The sequence below is a fragment of the Nansenia antarctica genome, assembly GCF_963989245.1.
Source record: "Nansenia antarctica genome assembly, chromosome: 1".
NCBI lineage: Eukaryota > Metazoa > Chordata > Actinopteri > Argentiniformes > Microstomatidae > Nansenia > Nansenia antarctica.
Genome location: NC_137674.1, coordinates 58,281,982 through 58,307,353, shown reverse-complemented (window position 1 = coordinate 58,307,353; position 25,372 = coordinate 58,281,982). Strand labels below are relative to the sequence as shown.

At 43.5% G+C, this 25,372-nt stretch overlaps 1 protein-coding gene and 1 long non-coding RNA gene across 2 annotated transcripts in view; one reads left to right on the top strand and one right to left on the bottom strand.

The window, feature by feature from the left end:
• The window catches only part of LOC308175418 (MAM domain-containing glycosylphosphatidylinositol anchor protein 2), a gene marked incomplete at both ends in the record, with an annotated part of 202,491 nt that overhangs the window by 96,937 nt on the left and 80,182 nt on the right, over window positions 1-25,372 (top strand). Inside the window, one exon of the mRNA XM_080550231.1 lies at window positions 16,707-16,881. Within this exon, the coding sequence (XP_080406357.1) occupies window positions 16,707-16,881 (175 nt within the window). The remainder of the gene's footprint in view (window positions 1-16,706; window positions 16,882-25,372) is intronic.
• On the bottom strand, window positions 2,935-3,632 carry LOC308175427. The gene is made up of 3 exons (XR_013937955.1): window positions 3,406-3,632; window positions 3,164-3,268; window positions 2,935-3,010 (listed from the first exon to the last, which is right to left on the bottom strand). It is a non-coding gene; the product is annotated as an uncharacterized lncRNA (long non-coding RNA).

Genomic DNA, 25,372 nt, shown 5'->3' with positions numbered 1-25,372 from the left:
GTTTTAATATGTTTTCAGGCGAGAAAGTAACCATATATATTCACAAAATGTATCCGGTTTATCAAAATAACCCTTATATCTATCTGATCTGACGGTTTTTTTCACAACGTTATTACTTGTCACTTTAAGCCCAGGTGGGAGTTAGCGATTAGCGATGTTTAGCTTAGCTTAGTTTAACAGAAGTATCTTCACTTTTAACATGACTTCCCGTGGTCGTAGAGGGCTGGTCGACGGCTTAAAATGACCGTGTAGACCGTGTAGACCTTATCCAGCTATAGTCTTGTGTTTCTACCCCGGGCATAGCCGGTGTTATTCACGGACAAACACTCCTGTTAGAGTGGTCTGATCAGCAGATCATTTTCTCATAAAGTTGCAAACGCAACTCAGCAATTCAACTTAATTTAAAAAATGCGCGTTTCGTTCAAGATCCATTAGAGTAGGACATGTACAGTTATGATAACTACAGTCATATGTAACTTTTGGACTAGTATAGTAGTTGATATTGTAATAAAACGTGCCAATGTCAGACGATGAACAAACACACCACGAGTCCACACTGATTCAGAAAACAGAATAAACTTTATATATAAATACACAACACTTCAGGGGGCTAACGTTTGCAAAAGAACTGTACAGGTTACAATCAGGTATATAATAATAGTTAGGGAGTAACATATCATTCACAAATTCAACAATAATAGAACAGATAAATACACAGATAGCCCTGCTACGTCCTCCGTGAGGGCCCGTTCCCCTGTACATAAGTCCCTGTCCAGCCCTGCTACATCCTCCGTGAGGACCACCTCTACCACATCCTGGTGGTGTGTCTGAGGTGGTGGTGGTGTGTCTGAGGTGGTGGTGGTGGTGGTGGTGTGTCTGAGGTGGTGGTGGTGGTGTGTCTGAGGTGGTGGTGGTGTGTCTGAGGTGGTGGTGGTGTGTCTGAGGTGGTGGTGGAGGGTTGGGGTAACATCTGGGAGGTTAGGGGATAACATCTGGAGGGTTGGGGGTAACATCTGGAGGGTTGGTGGGTAACATCTGGGGGGTTAGGTAACATCACACCAATCAGCTCTCCTGTTGAGGTAAGCAATAACCATCTTGTTAGTGTAAACACACAAACAAGCACAGATATGTACAGTCAAAATAACATTTTGTGAGTAAACACATTTCTAAATAATCCCTATTCAATGTGACTTACCAGTGTACTGGGTGGATGGGGATGAAAGGTAACTGTCCAGATGTAATTTTGTCCAAAACATCTTGGTGCTGTGTGAATGAATGAGCATACATGTAATGTATTAGTAATGAAACAATCAATATGAACATTTAAAAATAACAATGATGTAATTGTGGCTCATACTTGCAGTAGCCTGAGGTAGAGGTGGTCCTCTCTGAGGATGTGGTAGAGGTGGTCCTCACGGAGGATGTGGTAGAGGTGGTCCTCACGGAGGATGTAGCAGGGCTGGACAGGGACTTATGTACAGGGGAACGGGCCCTCACGGAGGACGTAGCAGGGCTATCTGTGTACAATCTGGAAAATACTTAAAAAACAACTTTACAAGCAGTACAAACAAATTCATTAGGAAACATAATATTAATTGACACACAAGACGAATGGAAAAACTTGGAACACCTCCTGCAGGATACCTGAAGCTCTGGTCGGATGGTCCTCCTTCAGATGCAGTGCACACTAACGTCCATAGTGTACACTGACTGGGCCGTGCGTGGACACCGTATGGAGCTGGGGAATGGTCTCAGGTACTCATCCTGAAAGCAGGAAAAGAGGTGCTTACGCATATCAGACTGATCAAATTCCTTGCTTGCTGGGTCCTCACCTCTGCAGCATGTGAGACTGTTCGCAATAGCAAACAGCCCACAGTCTGAGCTGCCTCTCTGCTGCTGGACATCAGGCCACTGCAGAAGGACCTTGGGACCTGAAAAAGAGAGGAGACCTGTTATTTGAGAAATGAACTCCTCGGTCGACCCGTGACCAGCGGAGTCATAAATGTTAACAGTACCTACCTCGCAGTTGATGTTACTTACCGTAACCCAGTGATTTGAACAAACATTTAAAATCTGAACAAACCCCTGGGTTGATGCAGGCACGGAGGAGAGGAGGGAGAGGGACGTTGTGGCGTAGAGGCCTCCTACATGGGGATGTTGAGCCTGTAAAAGAGCCTGAGCATGGTCAATGGAGAGATCATTCAGCCAACAATTGGGATCCAGAAAGAAAGGCCTAAGCACCTCCAACCCGCTACGTAAAGCTGGACAGGCCCGCCCCAGCTGAACATCTGTGATGGTGACATCTAGCAGCTGAGATGGTGCCTAAAAAAACATAATGATGTTGGGTTAAAGGGACTGTCATGTTACAGTACTCAGCCATTGGAATTTTGATTATTTAAAATGAATGAAGCTAGGATTTTTAAGTGTACCTGAAGTGTGTCCCACTCCGGCTCAGAGTTTAGCGGTTCAGGGTCATCAGAACACACTGGCTCCAGTGGATGGGACACAGCTTTCTGAGTGGGCGGGCAGGCTCGGAATCCTTAAGTCAATCAACAAAACAATTTTAGAATGACATCTTGTGGTAAAAAAAATACAGTTTCACATTACATTAACTTTAAAATGTGAACTGTATGTTACACTTACTCGTCCGCAGAGGCTTCACTGAGGCATAGGGGGTTTTGGTTCCCAGTTGTTGGCCATCCAAGGTCTCCAACTGCACCAAATTGTTGTCCCCAACCTCAGTCACCCTGAAGAAAATATGTATTAATAATGGCAAAATTGGACATCACACATCACCCTCTCATTCTGAATATTCTTAAAAGTCTAACATTTACCGGTACGTAGTTGGCCAGTCTGGGTCCATTGTGCCACCAGGTCTCCCACGTTTCCTCTCATTCTTCTTCAGGACCTCCATGCCCGGGAGGATCTCAAACCGCTTGGTTCCCTTCTTGATCCTCTTCCGGTAGCTTTCCCGCTGTTTCTCCTGGGCCTTCTCCACGTTGAGTCGCACCTTGATCGTTGAAGAAAAAGCGAAGCAGCAGAGATTGTAATTCTCTGTTGTGCAGTATAGCTCTGTATATTGCTGAGGCATTGTTATTGCTTTAGCAGTTACTTAGCATCACTCAGGTGGTTGTTCAGTATATAGTTGTGTAATATCTTTCACCTCGTCAAAGACCTCCTCATCCTTCTCAGCCCTGGCGTGGAGATAGTCTGCAGCGGTGTCTTCATTAATCTCGTCCATCTCCACAAAAGGACGGTCGCCTGTGATCTGAAATGAGAGGCAAATAGAGATACGCAATACATACATTTGCATAGAGTTAGTGTTTTATTTTTTGTTTATATTGAGAATCAATTTGCAAAACAAATTATATATTATAAGAACAATAATATCAAGAGTTGACATACCTCACAGGACAGCCGTGGCTCCCGACCGTACATCAGGCGGTAGGGCGAGTACTTGGTGGAGGCCTGGACGCTGGTGTTATGTGCGAAAAGGATTAACTTAAGGTTGTCCTCCCACCGTTCCTGGTGCCCTTCCAGAGATTTCCCGATAGCCCTCTTGAGTGTTTGATTGGTCCGCTCGTCCAGTCCGTTGGTCTGGGGATGGTAGGCAGAGGTAATCCGGTGCTTCATCCCCCACTTCTCAAACAAAATCTGGTTGACCTAAAAGTAGTAAGACAGAAGTCATTAGTTTTGTCCATACAAGTATGTCCATAACTGTTACAAGATCATATGTTTTAGCAAGTACATGACCTTGTTGCAGAACTCTTTGCCCTGGTCAGTCAGGATGACCTCCGGCGCACCATGGGTGTGGAAGATGTCTATCAGGGCCTGGGATGTTGCCACTGCCGTCTTGTCCTAGCAGTGTATACACACAGGATATGGTACTATTATATTAATACTTATAATGTTAATTTTAAGATGAAAATTGGGATACATGGTGATGAACTGTTCAAGTACAATACATTCAAGTATTTTAAAAAGCATGGTCATGATCATTATATTTGAGAAAACAACACTAAACACAGATATAACACACCTGGATAGGAATGGCCTCCACCCACTTGGTGAAGAAATCTGTCGCTGTGAGGCAGTAGCGATTGCTATTCTTGGATGAGGCCTTGAACGGTCCGATGAGGTCCACACCTAGCAAGAAAAATGTGTTGGCATACTCTAACATTGGACAAGCGGAAGTAAAACATTCACACTAAAAGAGCATACTGAAAGAAAGCATGGTGGGAAACAAGTCAAAACCCAAAAAATTAATTGGGATATAAAAGTGTAGAACTCACCAATCATGTACCACGGTGAAACAGGCTTGATGCTCTTCAGCTCAGGGGCTTCAGTCTTCACCTTCTCAAACCTCTGGCAAGCCACGCAGGTACGGACCTTGAAACAAACAGTAAAGTGCAAGTTGAAATGAAATGTGAATGAATGAATGAATATTATCTGTGTGTAAAATACAATCTTGCTACTGTTTGTAAAACATAAAAACTAACTAAAGAAATAATAGATTTGCTTGCCCAGTCTTCACAATCCTTCACAATGCCAAACCAGAAGAAGCGCTGATTAATCTTGCCAATCATGCGCTTCTTTCCGAAGTGACCGGCATGGACCTCGGTCAGCACTGCCTCCCTTTCCTCGTCTGACATGATGACCCTCCTTGGTGGCTGTCCCTCCTTCTTGGGCCTCAAATACATGCGACCATCTACAACATCAAAAGGATTAGAGAAAAGAGACCAGGACTTGTTAAATAATGTTTTTTTGTTGTTGTTGTTTTTTTACAGTAGTACACTACTTTATTGCTTTATGGGTTAATTTAACAAATCTTACCCTGAAGCATGTATTTCTCAGCTGCTCTCCGGAGAACACGCTTCTTCTCTGCAGACATATCCTCCTGGAACTGGTCTTTGGACAGATATAAGAAAATGTCACTGTGGCTAGTATAGGATGCCATTGTGTGTATATATATATATATTAAAAGGAAATGATAGGGTTATCTGTAGTAGTTCTCTAGTAGTTCTCTGTAGTAGCAGGTGTGTCGTGTAGCAGGTGTTTCCACAGCGCACTAGAATGACGTCACAGTCGCCAGGTCGTGACGCGTGCGCGTGCCAGCTGGTCGTGACGCGTTAGGCCGCACCCCCGGTAGCTTTTGCCCAGCGGAAGGTTTTGCCCTGACAGCGCCATTGTTGTTGTTGTTGTTGGCTGGGTTAGCGCATGCGGGTTAAGGGAGAGGTGTGACTATGGCGTCATCGCTTCAGAAAATATGTGTACGGCTTGTAAAGACGGAAATGCAAGGGTGGCATCTTCAGATTTGTTCATTCTGGGACCCGGTTTAAGTATTCAGGCTCCCAGAACGCGGTTCCGTGTGGACGAAACGTCCGTACGATAAAAAGCGTTGGCAGATACACCCAAATTCGTGTCTGTGTGGACAAGGCCTTGAATGTCACTCAACAACCATAAGGTAACATCAAATAACCTACAAAAAGAATGGCAAACGGCAGTGCACAGCGAGGACGGTTGGAAACAGGGACTGCTTGGGGCAGGGCAAGTCATGCAAAGCTAGAAAAAGCCCTTCATCAATGATAAGCAAAGAAGAGCCAGACTGAGGTTTGCAAAAGACCATGAGGATTGGACCGTAGAGGACTGGAGTACCTTCTCAGATTAGTAAAATGTTCAGCTTTGCCCAACACCTGGTCGTCTAATGGTTAGACAGAGACCTGGATCGGTGATGATCTGGGGGTGCTTCAGCAAGGCTGGAATTGGCCAGATTTGTCTTTGTGAAGGACGCATGATTCAAGCCACGTACAAGAAAACTTGGTTCCTTCTGCTCTGACAACCTCTGGAATGTGATCAAGAGGAAGATGGATAGTTATAAGCCATCAAACAAAGCCAAGCTGCTAGATTTTTTTGCGCCAGGAGTGGCATAAAGTCATCCAACAGCAATGTGAAAGACTGGTGGAGAGCATGCTAAGATGCATGAAAGCTGTAATTGAAAATCAGGGTTATTCCACCAAATATTGATTTCTGAACCCTTCCTACGTTAAAACATTAGTATTGTGTTGTTTAAAAATCTATATGAACTTGTATTATTCAAGGTCTAAAAACACTGCATCTTTATAGTTATTTTGACCAGTTGTCTTTTTCTATAATACATTTTCTAAATAACAATATTTTTATTTAAAATTTGGGAGAAATGTTGTCAGTAATTTTTTTGCAGAGCTGATTATAAAAACAACACACGTTACAGTACAGTATATTGTACACACGCATGTCAGAACAACAAAGTGCTATTAATTAATATGCATACCAGGATGTCAGTTCTACAGTACTTTTAACATTAGCAAACAGAATTTTCCCTAAATTAGAAATGCTGTAGCTCCCTTGATAACGCAGTGACTGACATATGCAGGGCAAAGTACTCTATAGCATCATTGTCTCACAAAGCGTGTGGGCCAATTGCAGCCTAAATGGGGACATCGTTGGCAATTTCACCAGCGTTGAATTCTTCTCATATCTATCAATATGCACGCTCCTTAAATTACCCAGTCTACCCCCAGGCCCTCCCACTGATGGTGGCTCTGGATTCCATCCAGCCATGTGGCAGCTTTCTCACAGCGGGTTCCTTTCCCGTCCCATGTCCGCCCTCAAGGAAGACCGGGCCTGTCTAATAATAAAAGCACCAGTAACTCACCAGCCTCTCTCTCTCCACTTCCGTTATATTGTCAAAGGCATGTATGTCTCTGTCAGTCACCCGTATACTAGCATATTAGACTTTTCACTGCCGCCCAAGGCTTTGGCATTTCCAGGTGTTATTATGGGATTGCCTGTGGAGATTGTGCTTGTCAACAGGCCACCGGGCACTGCTTGGCCCCGTTCCCATGCCGATGGAGGAGTTCAGAGGTAACAGGAAGGAGCTGTGGGACATGACTCTCGCGGGAGAGAGAGACGCTGCGTGAGTTTAAGGTGTTGATTAAAATCAAGTCTAGTTGACTGTCTGTCTCCCTCCCGTGCGTCTCTCTCTCTCTCTCTCTCTCTCTCTTTCTTTTCTTCCATTTTTCTTTCTCCCTCTCTCTTTCTCTTTCCCAAATGGACAAATCCCTGAGTGACATTTTATTCATAATTTTTCTTCTAGAGACCATTCTTGCTTTTGTTGTACACATAAGTCTTAACATTCTCTATACAGAATGTCACACATGAATAGAGAGTGCAACAATGATGTTGTGTAGGTGGACTGCAATTGTGAAAAGCACTTTAACACAATATCAAACCATGGTTTGAAATTCTCCGTCAGACTACCACATGATGAAGCCATCTCCCCTTGTGCAACCCCTGCTGACCAGGGCCCTTCCCCACTCTGTCCGCACTCTCTGTTTCAGAATACGCCACTACTATGCCAGCTATTGCACACAGTAAACACCCCCCTTTTTGTTTCAATTACCTCTGGGTCGAGTTCAAACTAGCGAGCGAGGGGTCAGTCGGTGTACAGGATAGGGCGGTGAGCTAGCGTCTGTGCTTGAGGGCCAAAGTAGAGCATGTAACGGCACTGTACTGTAAGAATGAACTGGAGGGATTGTTCAGAGATGGTTCACCCTGGAGTGTGGCTATAGCTGTCTGCCCTTATTATGGTGTTCCAGGGTACAGGAGAGCTATTTGGAAATGCTTCATTTGTTTCATGGAGTTTCCAAATGTGAGTCATTAATAACCAGAGGCATGGAGAGATTCTCCTCATTTCTTTTCCTGTAGCTTTATCGTGCAGTGTGTTTATGAGCCGCTTACTGTTTATTGCGATTCAAACCTTTTAATTTTTTTAGGAAATTCTATGACCTGGATTGTTGGAGTCTCTGTTTGGTTTATTGATTTGGCAACCGGTTCATTTTGTGATCTGGTATTTTGGGATTCAGACCCTTGGGTTTTTGTTTATTCTATCATGTGATTTGGTTTGTTGAGTGCTTTGTGTGACAGAACTTTATTGTGTAATTTAGACCCGTGGAGTCTGTTTACTGTCAGTCTGTGATTTGGACCCCCTGTCTCTGCCTCTGATCATTCTATTGCCATGCTTGGCCACACTCGGCTGCACCGCAGAGCCACGTGGATCCACTCGCTTGCCAACAAAAAGATGGCGGGCAATCAGAAACTAGTGTAAGTTAGGAGAGGGGGTTTCACAGCAGGCATTGTGGGAGATTTACAGAACATGCGTGCTTCTGCATTCCATCCCAGCATCACAACAGCCACCACACGCATAACAATTAGTCCTCTCCGTGCGATACCACCTTGCCAATGTTGTCAAACGCTGCTGTGATTTCTGTTGGATACAAATCTCGCCGAGGTGAAACTTTCCATGAAAGTGAATGTTTATCTTTGTATCAGAATGCTAGAGACTCTCAGGGAATCGAATTATCATTGTAATGACTTTGTCTTTTCCCTGGGAACTAAATTGTTTCATGTTTTTTAATGCTTTTCTTTACAGAGGATATGCAAAAACTGTGAACTTTGTGCACCCCATCTCTGTGTTGTAGCCTGAAGAATACTACCCATGGAGACTATAGAGAAAGACCCCATTTCAAGATGATGTAACCTTTTGACTTGTATTACAAAGCCATGGAGATGTAACAATGTGGTTCATATAAGGCCTTGGGCTAGAAATTATAGATGTATACAAGGTAGAATTTGGACATATAGATTTCAAGCTACCTATATCAATCCATATTCCCTAACATAGACACTTCTTGATGTCCCCTTCGTAGATTTGAAAGAATACGGCTTAAGCAGAAAGACAGAGTCTCAACCTAGCCTGTATGTATATACAGTGCCTTGCAAAAGTTCTTTCCATTTGATTATGATGGATTTGATGGTGCTCCTGGGGATCATCAAAGATTTTTTTTTGTTTTTATAACCCAACCCTGACTTGTACTTCTCAACAACTTTGTCTCTGACTTGTTTGGAGAGTTCCTTGGTCTTCATGGCAGTGTTTGGTTGGTGGTGCCTCTTGCTTAGGTGTTGCAGCCTCTGGGGCCTTTAAGAAAAGGTGTGTATATACTGACAGATCATGTGACACTTAGATTGCATACAAGTGGACTTAATTTCACTAATTATGTGACTTCTGAAGGTAATTGGTTGCACCAGAAGTTTTTAGGGGCTTCATAACAAAGGGGGTGAATACATATGCACATGACAATTTTCAGTTCTTTATTTTTTTAAATTATTTTTTAATATACCGGTATATATTTCTCATTTCATTTAAAAACTAACACTTTTTTGTGCAGATTCATCAAATAAAATTCGGATAAAAAAAAAATGTTTAAATTACAGGTTGTAAATAGGTAAAAAGCCAAGGGGGGTGAATACTTTTGCAAGGCACTGTATATATTATCAGATTGCCCATCTATTCCTCTTAGAGCTACCATTTTTAAGGGTCAAGATGTTCTCACCAGGCATACTTTCCCCTGAGGATTCAGGCTCTCATACAGTATATGCCCCCAGCCTCTGGAATTGGCTTTAGTCTTGTGGTTTATTAATTGTTTCTTCCTGGTATTTTAGTCATGTGGTCACTCTAATGTTATGTTAGCCATCTGCTAATGTTTTGTCTTGTTGTCTTTTTAATTTTATAGTATTTTCTGTGAAGCGCATTGTGTTACCTTCAAGTATGTAATGTGCTATATAAATAGAGTGTGATTTGATATAAAGCCAAAGTGAAAGGAAGGCAAAATGCCCCTGGGAAAAGTTGAAAGCCAACTGATAATGTGGTCTACCGCCATGTGAAATAAACAGAAGCACTTTCTCTATGGAGGGTATTTGAATACCCACTTCTTAGTGTCAGTCTAACAATGCACTTATTGATATTGCGGTTTTCTGAAACTCAAAGCTCTTTATACAAAGGAAGAGAGGAAATGAATGGGTGTTATAAGCTGGAAGAGTATTGAATTCTGCTGAGGTCACCATAAGCTAGCTCTCTTTGTATTTGCATGGGGATCCAGAGCACTGGAGGAGAATGGCAAAGAATTCAAAAACTTTGCTGTATCTAAATTATGCTAATAACTTATACAACTTCGGGGGTTGTTTTTGTTGAATTCATGCTGCTTACAGTTTAATAGGGGCTCCAATGTACTTGGATTCTACTGAACTGGGCTTTCTCATTGATTCTTGCTGAGCTGAGTTTTCTGTGGATGTTTTTCCCTTTCCTCGATTCACTTGATTAATTTGAAGCTGGCCAACCAAAGTTTTTTTGTGGCCCATATCCTCCCTAAAGCACTTAAGCACGTTAATATAACCATTTAAAGTCTGAAAAAAGGAAGCTGGGGGTTGATGGAAGGAAACAGTACAGCCTCCTCTGTGAGCTAGTTAGTTTTCTTCACCACTCACAACATCCTGAGGTCAGAAAAGGGCTCTGTTCAACCAATAATAATCTCAGTGTTGTGTAAGAGGTCCTCTCTCTGTCTGCCGCCGGCCTCTAGCTCCAGCAAGCCTCTGGAATAAGATGGAATCTTTGGATTTTAACCCCCTCCTTCCTCCTTCCTCTCCCTTTCCTCCCTAACCCCCAAACACTCTTTCTATAATTGCCGAAACCGTTTGACTTCCCTGTGCAGATATAGCCCGAGGTAGAAACCCACCAAGGATAACAACCACATCCAATACAACAACGATCTCTCTGGTACCTCCCAATACCCATCCATAATATGTGATAATATCCCCCTATGCCATCCGATGCTATCTCAATCAAATGGGATGCTATCAGTATCCAATCCGATGCTATCAACAGGCCCAATGTGGAGATATCGAATTCCAATGCATTGCTGCCCCCGTGTCCAGACAGAGATATGTGAGGCTCTGGAGGCAAAGCCAGTCGATCTGTGACTTAGGATGAGAGATGAATTAACTGGCCCTGCTCAGTGATTTTGTCACTGTCACTCTCAGCTCACTGACTTACAGTACACAGCCTGACTGTACAGTGCTGACTTTCATTGCCCCCATATTTTCGTGGAAGAGTGTTTCACCAGTTAGCAAAAAGGCACTGAATCTGAGAGGGCAAGATTTTGTGTGAAATGTAGAAAAACTGAGGATTTTTTTCATTTTTTTCTTTCTAGTGAGTAGTATATATTCGGTAAGTTTATTTGATCTCATATTTGTTTGATCTTTTATGACCTTTGATCTTTGATCTCTAAATGAGCTAATAAATTGTATTGCTCTAATGGCCGGTTTGTTGAGCAGCTGTCTGATGTGGAAGTAGGGGGAACCCTCCTTAACATGGTTAAATGGCTTGGTTGGCCTGAACATTTTAATTCATGGGTTCCTGAAAGTGACGTCATCGATATATAAAAGGGGTGGTGAGCGCAGAGTGTGTGAGGGTGTTCGGCAGAGTCATGGCTGAGAATGAAGAATTTTACATGACATTGCTGTGCAATGCATCTCAGAAGGAAAATAAGATTTCGGACTATAGGACACACATTTCTAAGCCGCTAATACTAAAAGGCGAATGGCAAGTGGGTTTAATAGAATTTCAATATCCTAGAACATGGCAAACATTTAGCGCTGAAGACACGTTTTTAGAGTTAACCGATAAGACAATATTCTATACGCTACAAATAAGGGATGGCTTTTACTCCAAGATGTCAGAGCTTGTTGCTGAGATTGATAGGGTATTAGAACCACACAATATCATATTTGGCTATTGTTCCATAAAACACAAGGTTTTCATGATTGTAGAGGGTTTATACACTATAAAATTCAAAGGTAGATTAGCTCTAATACTAGGATTATACACAGATGGTGTTAATGATGAGGATTATGGCGTGCTCGATTCGACTAGAGCTTCTATGGTTAAAGATATATTGGCTGAAGAAGTTTTAGATTTGAACCAGACCAAAATGTATGCTCATCGCCCTGCAGATATTTACGGGGGGTTTTACACATTATATGTTTACACAGACATAATTAATCATCAATTCGTGGGGGATTATTATGTACCGTTGCTAAGATGTGTACATATGACAGGAAAGGATCAAGAGGTTGTTACAGTTACATATGACAGGGCCCACTATGTACCGGTAACAAAGGATCACATCACGGATATAGTTATAGAGGTCAAGATAGATCAGAACCAGTGGCGTAGCGGACGGGCCCGCAAGCGACGCACCGCGGGGGGGCCCCAGCCACTAGGGGGCCCCCTAACATTGGATCCCTTTTTTTTTTTTTTATAATTTAAAAAAATATAAAACAAAGAAAATAAGTGGCCCTTCATTGTGTCAACCTTAATTTTAATATATAGGCCTATATTTAAAAATATATACATAGTTAGCCGTATCCAATAGCAATATGACTTTGACGTCACACGTAGGCAGCGAGACACAAGGAAAATGAGCAAGCGAAAATACAATACAAAGTACAATAAGCATTCTTTAGGTGGTGGTAGATTCTCTATTCGGACATTATAGCCGCTATATGTGGGACTGTCGGTCCGATATTGTAAAAAAATCAAATAAATTTTTTTATGTTTACGGAAGTACATGTCTCAACTATTATCTCGGCGGTTAGTCGAGTGAAAGAAAAACAACATACAGATGATAATTCACACAATATAATACCACGAAAGCGTACAGCACTAAACAATAACATTCATTTGGGCAGCATCACTAAACAATAACATTTATTTGGGCAGCATCATACTGAAACTCAGGCAGAAGGGCAGGGTCCGGCCAGGTTCACAGTCACAGGCTGTCAGTGCATCATACAGGTACATAATTCAGCATGGTTAGGCTATATATAGCTGTTTCTTTTTCTATTCTACTATTCTATTCTACTTCTGCTGTCTGCGTCTCCCTGGGTATTCCTAGGGACTAGACCAGATTCCAAACAGTAAAGAAATGCCACAATATACCAGGACTTAAGAAACGAGATGTCCAACAAAGGATTTGACTAACCCTGGCCAATTGTACGCAACAAGTAGACTCTGATGCAGCGGAGACAGGGTTGCCAGATGGGCTGGTTTTTGGTGGATTTAGAAGTTTTTAGATTGTTTAGGTTGGAAATTCTCAATCCCATCTGGCAACCCTTAGCGGAGAGTCTACAGCTTGTATGTTTACAGATATCACACTGCTGTGCACACCACACTTTGTTAAAAGAAATAAAGCTTGTACTATTCTACTTATAATACATTCTACTGATGTAGTGTAGTCTACCATTTGGTTTTAGTTATAGGCTATTGCTCTCACTTGTTTGTAACTTTTGCTAAGTCAAGCATTTAGAATGTAGAGTGCATATTGCGAAATTTCGCAACGTCAATAACGCATCGGCCTCTAAAAAACGCAAGTTTTTTTTTTTTTTTTTTTTTTACTCCGTTGCGAAAGGGCCCCCGCCGCTACCTTGCGGGGGGGGCCCGGGATTTTGCGCTACGCCACTGATCAGAACGTGTGTGTGCCGTTTAAATACGGCAAAGTTGTGGCAATGCTTCATTTCAGAGGAGTGAAGGCTAGAGTGTAAGACGTCTAAGACTCGTAACGTTACAACACTATGACGCTTAACAACAATTTCGACCCGAGCCCCAACCGGTATATAGATTATTACAAAGCACAGGCTGGTAATGGCCTACCGGGGTTTTCAGGGAGCGCTGTCATGCATGGGGCTGGCTTAGGGGGCATATTTCGAGGGTTGTTTAGATTTGCCGCTCCGTTATTCAAACAGGATTCAACATAGCCAAACCGCATCTTAAGAACGCAGCAAAGAGTATAGCGTCAGATGTGATTACAAAAGTCATGTCTAGAGCTGGGGGTAGACAGGATGGCTTGGCCCTAGTTGTGATGACGCGTAAGAGAGCTGTCAAGCGTAGGGCGGGTCTGCAGGGGCCGCCTGGTTCCAGGACAAAGAAGAAAAAGGTTGTTACTAGGCGTGCGGGCTCAGTTGTCAAAAATAACCCCAGGCGTAAGCAGGTCAGATCAGTCGACGGAGGAATAAACTACATATTCTAAAAGATGGCGTTGCTACATAACCTAAGCGGGGAGTGCATCAAATCCGAATTAGACCTTTTTACGATACCGTTAACACAGACTGCTATAGAGAAGTCTACATATGTTGAAATTCCTCCTATCGGCCATAACGCCCACAGGACCAGTGGAGTTTGATGTGTGATGCAGCGGACAATGAGTGAGTTGTACAAAGTAAATCTTGTCTCGTCGTCTTTATTTGGGAAAAAAGTTACCCTATCACCAGCCGTACGCTTAGGACATGCTCAGACACTGCTAACGAATACGGCGAAATATCCTATGGACAGGGTTACATTAAAGAATGTTTCTATACCAGCTGGTTCAACATCTATCATTGATCGGCCCCGCGGTGGTGTAGCGGTCTACGCACTGGCCACTAGTGCATGCTGCCCACCGGGGCCGGGGTTCGTATCCCGGCTCGCCAGATCCAGATATGGCCGAGGCACACGGGAAGCGGCATATTGGGCGGCCGCTTCCGAGGGCGGTATAGGAGTATTTCTGGACAAGGATCCGTCGCGCAACACCGCCCCCTGGGTGCCGGAATAACGGTGCTGGGCTCGAGGAGCCAGTCAGCTAGTCTGCCTGGCGGCCTCTTCTGGGACTGCCGGCCACGGGGTCGTGCGGCGGATCCTATGCAATAGGCAGGGGATAATTGGATGCTAGGTTGGGTTCAATTGTCTACCAAATTGGGTGAAAAAGGGATAAAATCTGGAAGAAAAAAAAAACAAAAAAAAAAACATCTATCATTGATCAAGAGTGGCAACATACGACTGGAGACACGATTTAGGAATGCCTTGCCCAACACCATTAATCGAATAGTATACGCCGTATATGACAGTATGATTGAAGTGTCTCATCGCAGACAGGTTTTAGTTGACTACTATTAAGCATCATGAATACTGTGGAACTGACAGCCATCATGGATACAATCTCTACAAACACACATTTTCTAGGAGTTATGGCTTGTGACAAATTGCCAAAACAACCTCTGCAGATACGCCCGAGTCAGGGCTGGACTGGCCATCTGGCATACCGGGCATTTGCCCGGTGGGCCGCGGTAGTTTTGGGCCGAGCCGACCGGCAAAAAAAAAAAAGTTTTTTTTTTTTTTTTTTACCAGCCGGCCCGGCCGAAAGCTACCATCGAACGGCCCATAAATCGAAAGCTACCGTTGAACGGCCCATAAATCAGGGACAGCGGCCCATTGGTCAATTTTCGATACAGACACTGGGCTGGCCCAATCAACAGAGAGAATGGGGGGGGGGGGGGTCAGGGGTCACGCACGCACGCAGCACCAGACCACCGTCTCAGTTTCGCGGTAGTTTTGGGCTGAGCCGGCCGGCAAAATACATTTAGTTAGCCTGGATAGTTACTAGATAGATACTGAGAGAGATGGAGCGCAAAAGCACACTAAAACGGAAGGGAGGCTGGGAGAAACTTAGGGAGAAAAACAAGAAGAAACTCGAGGCAGATGCTGCCAAATGTGTAAACATTAGGGACATGTTTGCTGCACCCTCAAGTTTACCACAGCAGCAACAGGTTGAAGAGGAGGCTGGCAGGGAGCAGGGTACAGATACAGAGGATAGAGAGGATACAGAAGAAGCGGGGCCGAGTCAGCCTGTAACCGTTGACCCGGTAAGGAAAATATAGGTAGCTGTGTAGGGGTGTAACGGATCGCCCCACACGGTTCGGCACGCATGTGTACCGCGGATCAATTGCAAAATGTAACCAAGTAATAATATTACTTAATATTAGTTAATATCCCTAGAACAACAAGGCTGCGTTCTTAAATTCGCTCTGGAATCTGATCACTGAGTACACTGGTCTACTTGCACTGGTACCATTGCTTACTGTATGTAGTCGTCTTTGTAGTGGTTTGGGGGAATACTACAGTTTGTCATATGACTGTACAGCACAGTATATAAGACGAGTATATAAGGCAAGTATTTTTGTGCTGGTGGGTGTGGTCCGACCGATTGGGGTGGGCCTGTCTGGGCCAAAAATGCCAGGGCCAAATTTTTGTCCCAGTCCAGCCCTGGCCCGAGTTCTATGATAATTAACACTCATCCATCGGATCAACCTGGAGAGCATTGGTTAGCTGTTTATATATCATTGGAGAGTTGGTTGTTTTTTTGACAGTTTTGGAAATGTCTTCTTCGTCATCGTCAGATTCGGAGTTCGGAGTTCCCGTTATGTATAGTCCAATATTAAGGAGTTCATTAATTGCCCACTGTCGATATTTCTGCCTGCTTTAGTAATTCTGTTGATAGCGTTAGCGAGAGCTTCAGCCTCCATTTTGTCAACAAACAGGTCCAGGCGCAGATGGCTCCTTACATACAGCTGGGGTGGGCGTGGCTACACACACTGCCACACTAATACCCCCCACCCGACTTTGCTAACTAAATGTAGGTATTTAGTGAATGTAAAACTGTTGGTTATGATATCGAGTGGGTTCTTGCCAAAAACCGGAAAAAAAAATGTTCACAACAAGACTTGTTTGGCTCGATTGCGAGCTTTCACAATTGCCGAGATGGGGACCTTTTAATGAAACCCTGTCACATATATACTACTCTAGTGCTCCTCACTGCCTTTCGGCTTCAGTAGAGGCACAGTGGAGTAAATGAAAAGCCATGTGGGTTTTGCACTACTACATGACGAAATAAAAACCCAATCCATCATCCTTATCTACCCATCACCTGATAGCCGATGTGTTCTATTGGTCTCCCACCTAGATCCGATGGACCAAGACTGCAGGCAGTGTGTCAGACCGGTTCCAGGACTCGAGCGTGTTCAACGAGACGCTGCACATCTCCAAGATCAAGAGGCACCAGGGAGGGCGCTACTACTGCAAGGCTGAGAACGGCCTGGGGTCCCCGGCCATCAAATCCATCAGGGTGGATGTATACTGTAAGTACCCTGGATCGATACAGAGAAGAGCGGGCGGCTGTGGCTCAGGGGGTAGAGCGGTGCGTATAATGATCGCACGGTCAGCGGTTCGATCCCTGCGTCGTCCTGTCCACATGTCGAGGTGTCCTTGGGCAAGACACTGAACCCCAAATTTCTCCCAATGAGCGGGCCATATATATGCACCTATAAGTGCAGTCCATTTACCATTTACCATTACCCTGGTGGTTCCTCAGACAATGTCACTTCACAGAACTGGGTTAAATACTGAACCTATGTCAAAAGTATTTGAGGTGTGCTTGATTAAGTTACTGATTTCTACCAGGCAAACGAAATCAAGTGCAATTCAAGTATTTGGAGGTATTTGACAGTATGTACTGTATGTATATGACCCAGGTCTGATGTGTGATAGCCAGTAAAGAACGTCCTACAGTATGAGCTACAGTGAAACTACTGCTCAATAGAAAATGGAGAAAGTAAGTACTGTAGTTGGCCCTTAATTATCCAAAGAAGCCAAGATAATCTCCAGGGAATGTTAATTACACTTAAAAGCTTTTACTTATTATTGCATATCCATAGACTCTTAAGTGCTCTCTCTTTCTCTACTTTATCTGGAACCCATAAGCAGGGAAGTGTTTTTCGCATCCATCAAAGGGGATGGCCATACAGTGTTATTGTTTTTATTGATTTGGAATTGATCTGGTTCCGATTTCACCTCTTGAATTGATGAGGGCTGGAGATACACGTCAGTGCATTTCGATTACAGCTACCCCCACCCACACACACGCACACACACACACACACACACACCCCAGGTTGTTTTTCTCTCCAATAAGACTGCCTGTGTGTGTGTGTGTGGGGGGGGGAAGAACTGTACAGTAGCCAAAACAGCAAAAACAACACCAGCACAGGTTATTTGAGGCCATTAAATAATAGTGAGGTCTGCTATGAGTTGTCTAGGGGTGCCTATTTTAGCACCAACGACTCTACTGAGGTCCACTTCAATGGAGGATTGCGGGCCTTGTCTGGACCGCAGACAAGCAAGCATCACAGGCTCCCAGCCAAACCCTCCCCAGACTCACTGCCCTGTGAGCACTTAAAACCAGCACTTTCCCTTTCATTACATCATCAGTCAGCGATAAACCTCTGAACCTCTGAGGTAGAGAACTGAATGGTGCTTCTGCCTCTCATTTTTCTCCTCTCACCTCCTCTCCTCTGCTATGCTCTCCTCTCCTCCTCGTCCTCCTTATCCTTCTCTCCTCTCCTCTGCTCTCTACCCCTCCTCCTCCTCCTCCTCTCTGCCTCTCCCCTCCTGTCCTCTTCTCTCTTCTCCTCTCCTCCTACTCCTCCTATCCCCTTCCTTCCTGCCCTCCCCTCCTTTTCAACTCCTCCTCCTGTGCTCTCCTCTGCTCTTTTCTTCCCCTCCTCCGCTCTCCTCTGCTCTCCTCAGCCTCTCCTCTCCTCTCCTCTCCTCTCCTCTCCTCTCCTCTCCTCTCTTCTGCCTCTTCTCTCCTCTGCCTCTCCTCTCCTCTGCCTATTCCTATCCTCTCCTCTCCTCCTAGGCAGGGGTAACCTGAGTAAGGGGAAGCTTTTTTATCTGACATCTAAAGCCTCCTCAATCTGCCAGTCATTCCTGTCAGACTGTCACACTGGGTCTGTGTGGTTGGCTCTTTCTCTTCTCTCTCTCTCTCTCTCTCTCTCTCTCTCTCTCTCTCTCTCTCTCTCTCTCTCTCTCTCTCTCTCCCTCTCTGTCTCGCTCTCCATCTTTCTCTCTCTTTGCCTCCCTGTCTCATCCATGTCCCTCTGTGTCTGTGCCATGTACAGCCCATGTACCTGGTTATCCGTACTGACGTGAGCAGGGGCTGTCGAATAGAGGTATGGTTAGCAGGCTGGGAGCATCTGTGGAAGGCAGGGGAGGAGCAGGTGGGCATCTCAATCCAATATGAACGGCTCCCTCCTCATGTCACCTCGCCTTTGTTTTTCCTGATGTGAAAAACAGCGAGTGGGTTAAAGTAATATAGTGGAGGTACAAGATCCACCCAGAAAAGGAGGTGAGGCGAGGAAGCCAATTTACATTAATCTATTGAGATGCACCCCTAGGCCAGGACTGTCAGCCGCTCAAAGTGTCACTGCTTACGCATGATAACAGTGTGATTGACGAAGTTGGCATGGTAACGTTTACAGTTTGCTGAAAGTGAATCAGGAATAGGCACTGTGGGAGTGATTCTGTCCTTATCAGAGACCGCAGCAGAGACATTCAGTATATCAAAAGCAAATCAAATCAAATCAAAGTTTATTTTGTTGTATGCACAAGACACTGTTAATGGTACAATGTAATGCTTATTACAAGCTATCTCTCAACAGTGCAGTGGAATACAAGGATGGGAATAAAATAAAATAGAGTAAAAACAATACAATACACAATATATAAATAGTAATAATAGTCAAACAGTAAGTGTAGTCTTCTTGGCATGGTGAAATAGATACAGATATATAGTACAAATATAAATATAAATATAGCAGCAATGACAGAAGTGTGTGTGTGGTGAGCAGGGGTGAGTGCAAAATCAGAACCTGCTGGTCCAAGAAGAGGGAACAGGGTCTGATGACTAAGAGGAGGGAACAGGGTCTGATGACCAAGAAGAGGGAACAGGGTCTGATGACTAAGAGGAGGGAACAGGGTCTGATGACTAAGAAGAGGGAACAGGGTCTGATGACCAAGAAGAGGGAACAGGGTCTGATGACTAAGAGGAGGGAACAGGGTCTGATGACTAAGAAGAGGGAACAGGGTCTGATGACCAAGAAGAGGGAACAGGGTCTGATGACTAAGAGGAGGGAACAGGGTCTGATGACTAAGAGGAGGGAACAGGGTCTGATGACCAAGAAGAGGGAACAGGGTCTGATGACTAAGAGGAGGGAACAGGGTCTGATGACTAAGAGGAGGGAACAGGGTCTGATGACTAAGAAGAGGGAACAGGGGTGTCGAATGCTGAACTGTATTCAGTGAACAGCCTTCTCAGCCATGTAATCGCAGGATCCCCGGTTCAATTCCGGCCGTTGACATATCCTGCATGTCATCCCTCCTCTCTCTTTTAAATTGCATAGACTCAGCATGGAGAGACATGCCCTTCAGGTTGTAGGGCTTTGAAAGCAGCAGATATTACTTTACAACACACACACACACACACACACACACACACTCACACACACACACACACACACACACACACACACAAACAGCGGCAGCATGTAAAGTGCTCGTCTAGTACCCTTGTCTATGGCCTTGTACTCCAACATGTACTTTACTTCATTAGTTTTGTGTTGTGTTGCACATCCAGCAAAAAAAACATGCCGTTTCTCCTGAGAAATGTTAGAGCTGTCCCCTAGGGGTGAATTTAATTGATGGGCCTCTTTGCAGTTGTACTATTTTTAGTGCTTTGCAGCCTTGATTTTTAATTAGCATTAAAATTGCTGTTTGGGCACCAGGGATCAGAACAACACCTTGAAAAATTGTGTTGACTATCTTCTTCAGATGTTGCTGATGTGTCTTTGTTTATACCAATGCGTTAATATGAAGGACAAAAAAGCAAAATATACCGATGACTTGGCTAGAGGGAGGCTTGTACATGGAGAGACAGGTCTTTACAAGGGTTTTTATTTATAATAGTAACACCCTGAGAATGCATAATTATATTTTACAGTGAAGACTTCCCCTTGGTTCACTTTTCCAAGCAGTTTATTGCTTCCAAGTCCCTTCTGAAACCAGGGGGCCAGTTTTCAATTTTGAGTATAAACACTCTCAGATTTATTCATACATGCATGCTTATAAAATCTTAAGTGCGCTACTCCAAACCATTCCGCCTCCAAAGAGACCGCACAGCCGCCATGATTCACTCACGTCCAACAGAGAGACATCTAATGAAATGAAAGAAGAAGAGAAGGAGAGGATTCTTTGTATGCTTTGCACAAGTGGCTGTGGCTCCCCCAACCTTCTGCAGAGATGGTGACTGGGAGAAGCAGACAAAGACAGGGAGAGGTAATAAATGATGGGAATAACTTCCTACGCTAACCCAAAGGAGTTTGATATTACCCTCAGCGTCCACAGAAGCTCAGAAGTCCCATCTACTGTAAGCACATTTTCTACCTGCTGACACCTCAGTTGTGTTGGTCCATAGTTAGATCTGTAGGGAAGGAGGTCTACTCAGAAGTTAATAAAGAACCCTCCTTCACTTTTTCCCATTGATCGATTTAGAATCCTGATGGTTTTCCAGGGGTGTCTTTTCATTGTTTTCAATTCATTTTCTGCTGCATTCATTGTATTGCTGTTTCTAATGTTTGATTGACTGACTGGACAGATATAGAAATGTCCTAGCTTCACAATGGAGGGCTTATAATAACTGCCTTAGGAGTTCATTGACCATTGCCAATGTAGCACGTTGCCAAAAAGAACTGGCAAAGAAAGAGAACATAGAGTACAAGACGAGTATCAAGTGAAGTATAACTGAAAAACAAACTGAAAGTGACAGAGGAGGTGGTTTAAGGCCACTTAAAAGTGGGCAAAAAAACAAAGTGATGATTTTACACTTGAGGCTTTGAGCCCTATGAGTCATAAGTGAGGTTTTCCACAAAAAGCCTATTACTAATCTTGAGCTACTTTCATAAAGTGAAAGTAAAGTGAAAGCGTTTAGCCTAAACAGTTCACAGTAACAGAACATTCTAAATTTAAATTGAGTATTTTCATTATTCAGCATGTTTATTGTTCTCAAAGATGAAATATATACTCAATACGCAATGATTTCACTTTAGCCTTAAGTTGAAAATGATGGCAGGTTGTGCCTTTGGCTTATTAACTCAGGGGCTGTTGATAAATGAGATTTATACTCATTTTTAAGACTTAGAAACCACTTGACAACATGCTGAAATGCTTCTGCATGAATAATAAAGTAAGAATCCAAACGCAATGTAATGTTCGCCCCGGTTATTAATGGGAACATCGTAACGTGAACTGCCCTTGTAGACTTTTAATTTATTGGTCATACTACTGCTACATCGTTAATTTGTTTATCATTGATGATTTTAGTGAAACCAATTCCAGAAAGGCCTATCTCAATCAACTCTCTCCTGAAAAATTCATATTTCAATCACATTCACTTATCCTGCTGCCTTCAGATACCCCTTGCAGTTCCTCATGTAGTCTATTCCATATCGCTTATTCAGTGGACAGAGAACTTAGCTTAAACACAGTGTGTGAGATAAAGTGTGAGAGGGGAAAAAAAGCAACAGAGCAGGTCCGTTGAGTGCAGGGCCCCATGGTTATGCATGAACACGCTCTGTGGCTGGGAGGGTCATGACTCAGACACGCCACGCGTCAAAGGCTTAACACGCCGTGGCGCACGCCTCCTCGGCCATGTAGAACACGGCCTGAATGGGGCCGTGGAACTGTCTGTTTTATGTTTGCCTACCGTCGAGTGGGTTCATCTCTGAGCTGAGCTCCGAGGCCAAACCGTCACAATTGCGTTTGTTTAGCGCCTCTGTGTTAGATCTCGGCAGTCAGATGGAGTGCTACTTCCTAGCTAATCAGGTGTCCATTTCCTGCTGTGCCACTGCCGAGGGTGCGTGGCTGTGTGTGTTCTGTATGTAGTGAGAGAGCGCAGGCCAGAGTGTTTCAGGAGAGGGCTGTGATAGCTTCCAAAACTACATGGCCAAATAGAACTGAGATGTTATGCAGATTGTATTCAAGTTTCTCAAGCCCTTGTATTATTGGTGTTTACACCCTGTCACATATATAAGCCCCAGGAGTCTGTTTTCACCTCTGAAATGCTAATACATGCTCTTACTTGTGTATATATGCTAAATTCAGTGTGTGGGAGGGTGATCCCGAGGGGAAGTATCGATTAAGGAGTTCATTTGGAGACAGTAGCTCTGAGAGGCAGGTTCAATGGAGGTAAATTATGAGTTTAAATGACTGAAAGAAGACATCATCTTCCGGCTCCCTACTTGTGGAAGGCCTTATGATCATAGAGCAGATCGTGTTTCTTTTCTATAACAATTTATTCCTCATCACATAAAAAACACTGAATATCGCTGAAAATGATGAAGCCATGTGTTGAAATACTGTACTTCTATTATCGCTAAACTCTTATGTTCATTAGCAAATAGCCCTCCTATCATTTTCTTATTTTTTCTATTCTACTCTTTTATTGCATTCTATTCTAGTATCCTATCTCATCCCACCCCATTCAGGCCTACTTTACTCTTACTTTACTACTATTCTTGATCAAATCAGATTATGTATGTAGACTAAGATGTATGTGAGGTTCCTCTAAGTGCTTTTGGATGTAAATTACCTGGTCTGTGATGAATGGTGCGCTACGACTCCGGTGAGCTATCCTAGGCTTGTTTGAATCAGGACAGAATGAATCAGCACATTATGTGTACATTATGTAAATGTTTGCTGGCGTGGTTAATGGAGGGAAAGGCGGTTCACGAGTGGCCATTACTCTCTCAAGGACTTCATTCAGAAAGGGGAGGGGGGCCTTTTAATAACACAACTACGGTAACAGTTCCTTCAATGCAGGGGTTGAGGTCGAAAAATAGGAGGAATGAGGTTCCATGCATTACAATGAGCCCATCCTGCGATTTCTACCTCCACCAGCCTCCCAAGCTTCAACCTCTCTGCTGTCTGTCTCTCTGGATGAGAACATTTTGATGTGATTGGATTTGATTATTTTTTAGAAGACAAACATTAAATACATTATAACATATCCAAGACCTAATGTACAGTAATTCCACCCAGTTCTGTAAAGGACTCATGGTATGAATGAAACAGGCGTTTCTCCCTAAACCCCAAGTCAATATACAGTAGGTGTGTTGACATGAAGGATGAAGGAGAACGTACTGAACGTTTGTACAATGGTGAGGTGGAGGATTTATTACTCCTATATAACAGGGAGATCATAAATAATTGATAAGAAAGCTAGTCTCAGAGGAAACTATGATATATACTAGACAGATATACATGTACTCTACAACTATGATTACTCGATAGTAATCTATGATTACTATGATTGCTATTACTTCATAACAATAGTCCTTATACAGTATTGTTGATTGGGTTTTCAGAGTCTTCCAATCAAGAATAGTCTTTAGTTAGTATTCAGTAGCATTGTAGCACCCATTGATGCATATTAAATGAGAATGGATTCATTATTATCTTGATTACACACCCGCGTTCGACTTGTTTACTTGGATGTCAACCAAGGAAGAAAAGAGGGAACCTTTAAGTTGAGTGGTGGTCTGCCGCTTGTGTTGTAGCGAGTCTAAAAGCTGGATGTGTGGCTATTTGTTGTTTAGTGAAGTGATTCTGTGGCTTGTTTTCCTGAGAGATGAATGGGAGGGGAGATAGGCTGAGGCAGACGCCACTGTCTCTGGGAGACGATGAAGAGGAGATTCATTACCCCCCCTCACAGCACTATTGGGCCTCATTATTTCCTCATCTCCATCACTGGGAGAAAGAGAGGGGGCTGCTGGCGCCTGTCCCTCCATCCATCACACACACACACACACACACACACACACACACACACACACACACACACACATAAACACATAAACACACACACACAAAACACATGCACACACATGCACGCACACACACACACGCACTCATACATACACACACACACACACACACACACACACACACACACAACCCCCCAAAGACAGCATAATCGAAAAAAGAGCAACACCTGTCACTGACGAAGATAGAGTTGCATCAGCTCCAAGGAGAATGTGGCACTGTGTCCTCTGTTGCTTGTGTGCTCAGAGTTAAAGCTACAGATTAGAGGCTAGGAGCACAAACTGTTGAGCCATTGCACTGCAGGATGCTCAGTGCTAAGGGGACTTCATTTATGAGAGAGAACATTTTCCACACCTGCGAGTTTCTTCTTTGGTTATTATACTGCATATGATTCCACATCTCTTAACCAACTAGAGAGGTCGGAGATCCTGGGACTTGACTAGAGAGGAACAGAAAGCCTACCATTGAGTCTTTCATATGTGACAGGGTCTGGTAAAAAAAAATCATTTCCAGATTATGAAAGTGCAGATTGTAAGCTTTCAAATGATGTGCTATGAAAATAGTTGAGAAATATATGCTTATTTAAATGTTGGTAGTTACAGCTCAAACCAAATAGCAGCGAAACCCGCTCTGAATCAAACAAACGCAAAACAGCTGCTAATACCTATCAGCTAAGAAGAAACATCACTATGAACATCTAACTGTGTTACTATGTTTAGCATATCACAACATATTGATAGAACATCAATGCTAAACACACATAAATAGATGATCACACAGTCCTTGCTTTTGAACACATCCTAAAATGCAAGATGCCATGTATCACTTACCCAGACTATACAGTGAATCCAATTACAAATTATAAGTATTTAGTGATCCTAAAACTGTTGTTTGTTTTATCGAATGGGTTCTTCA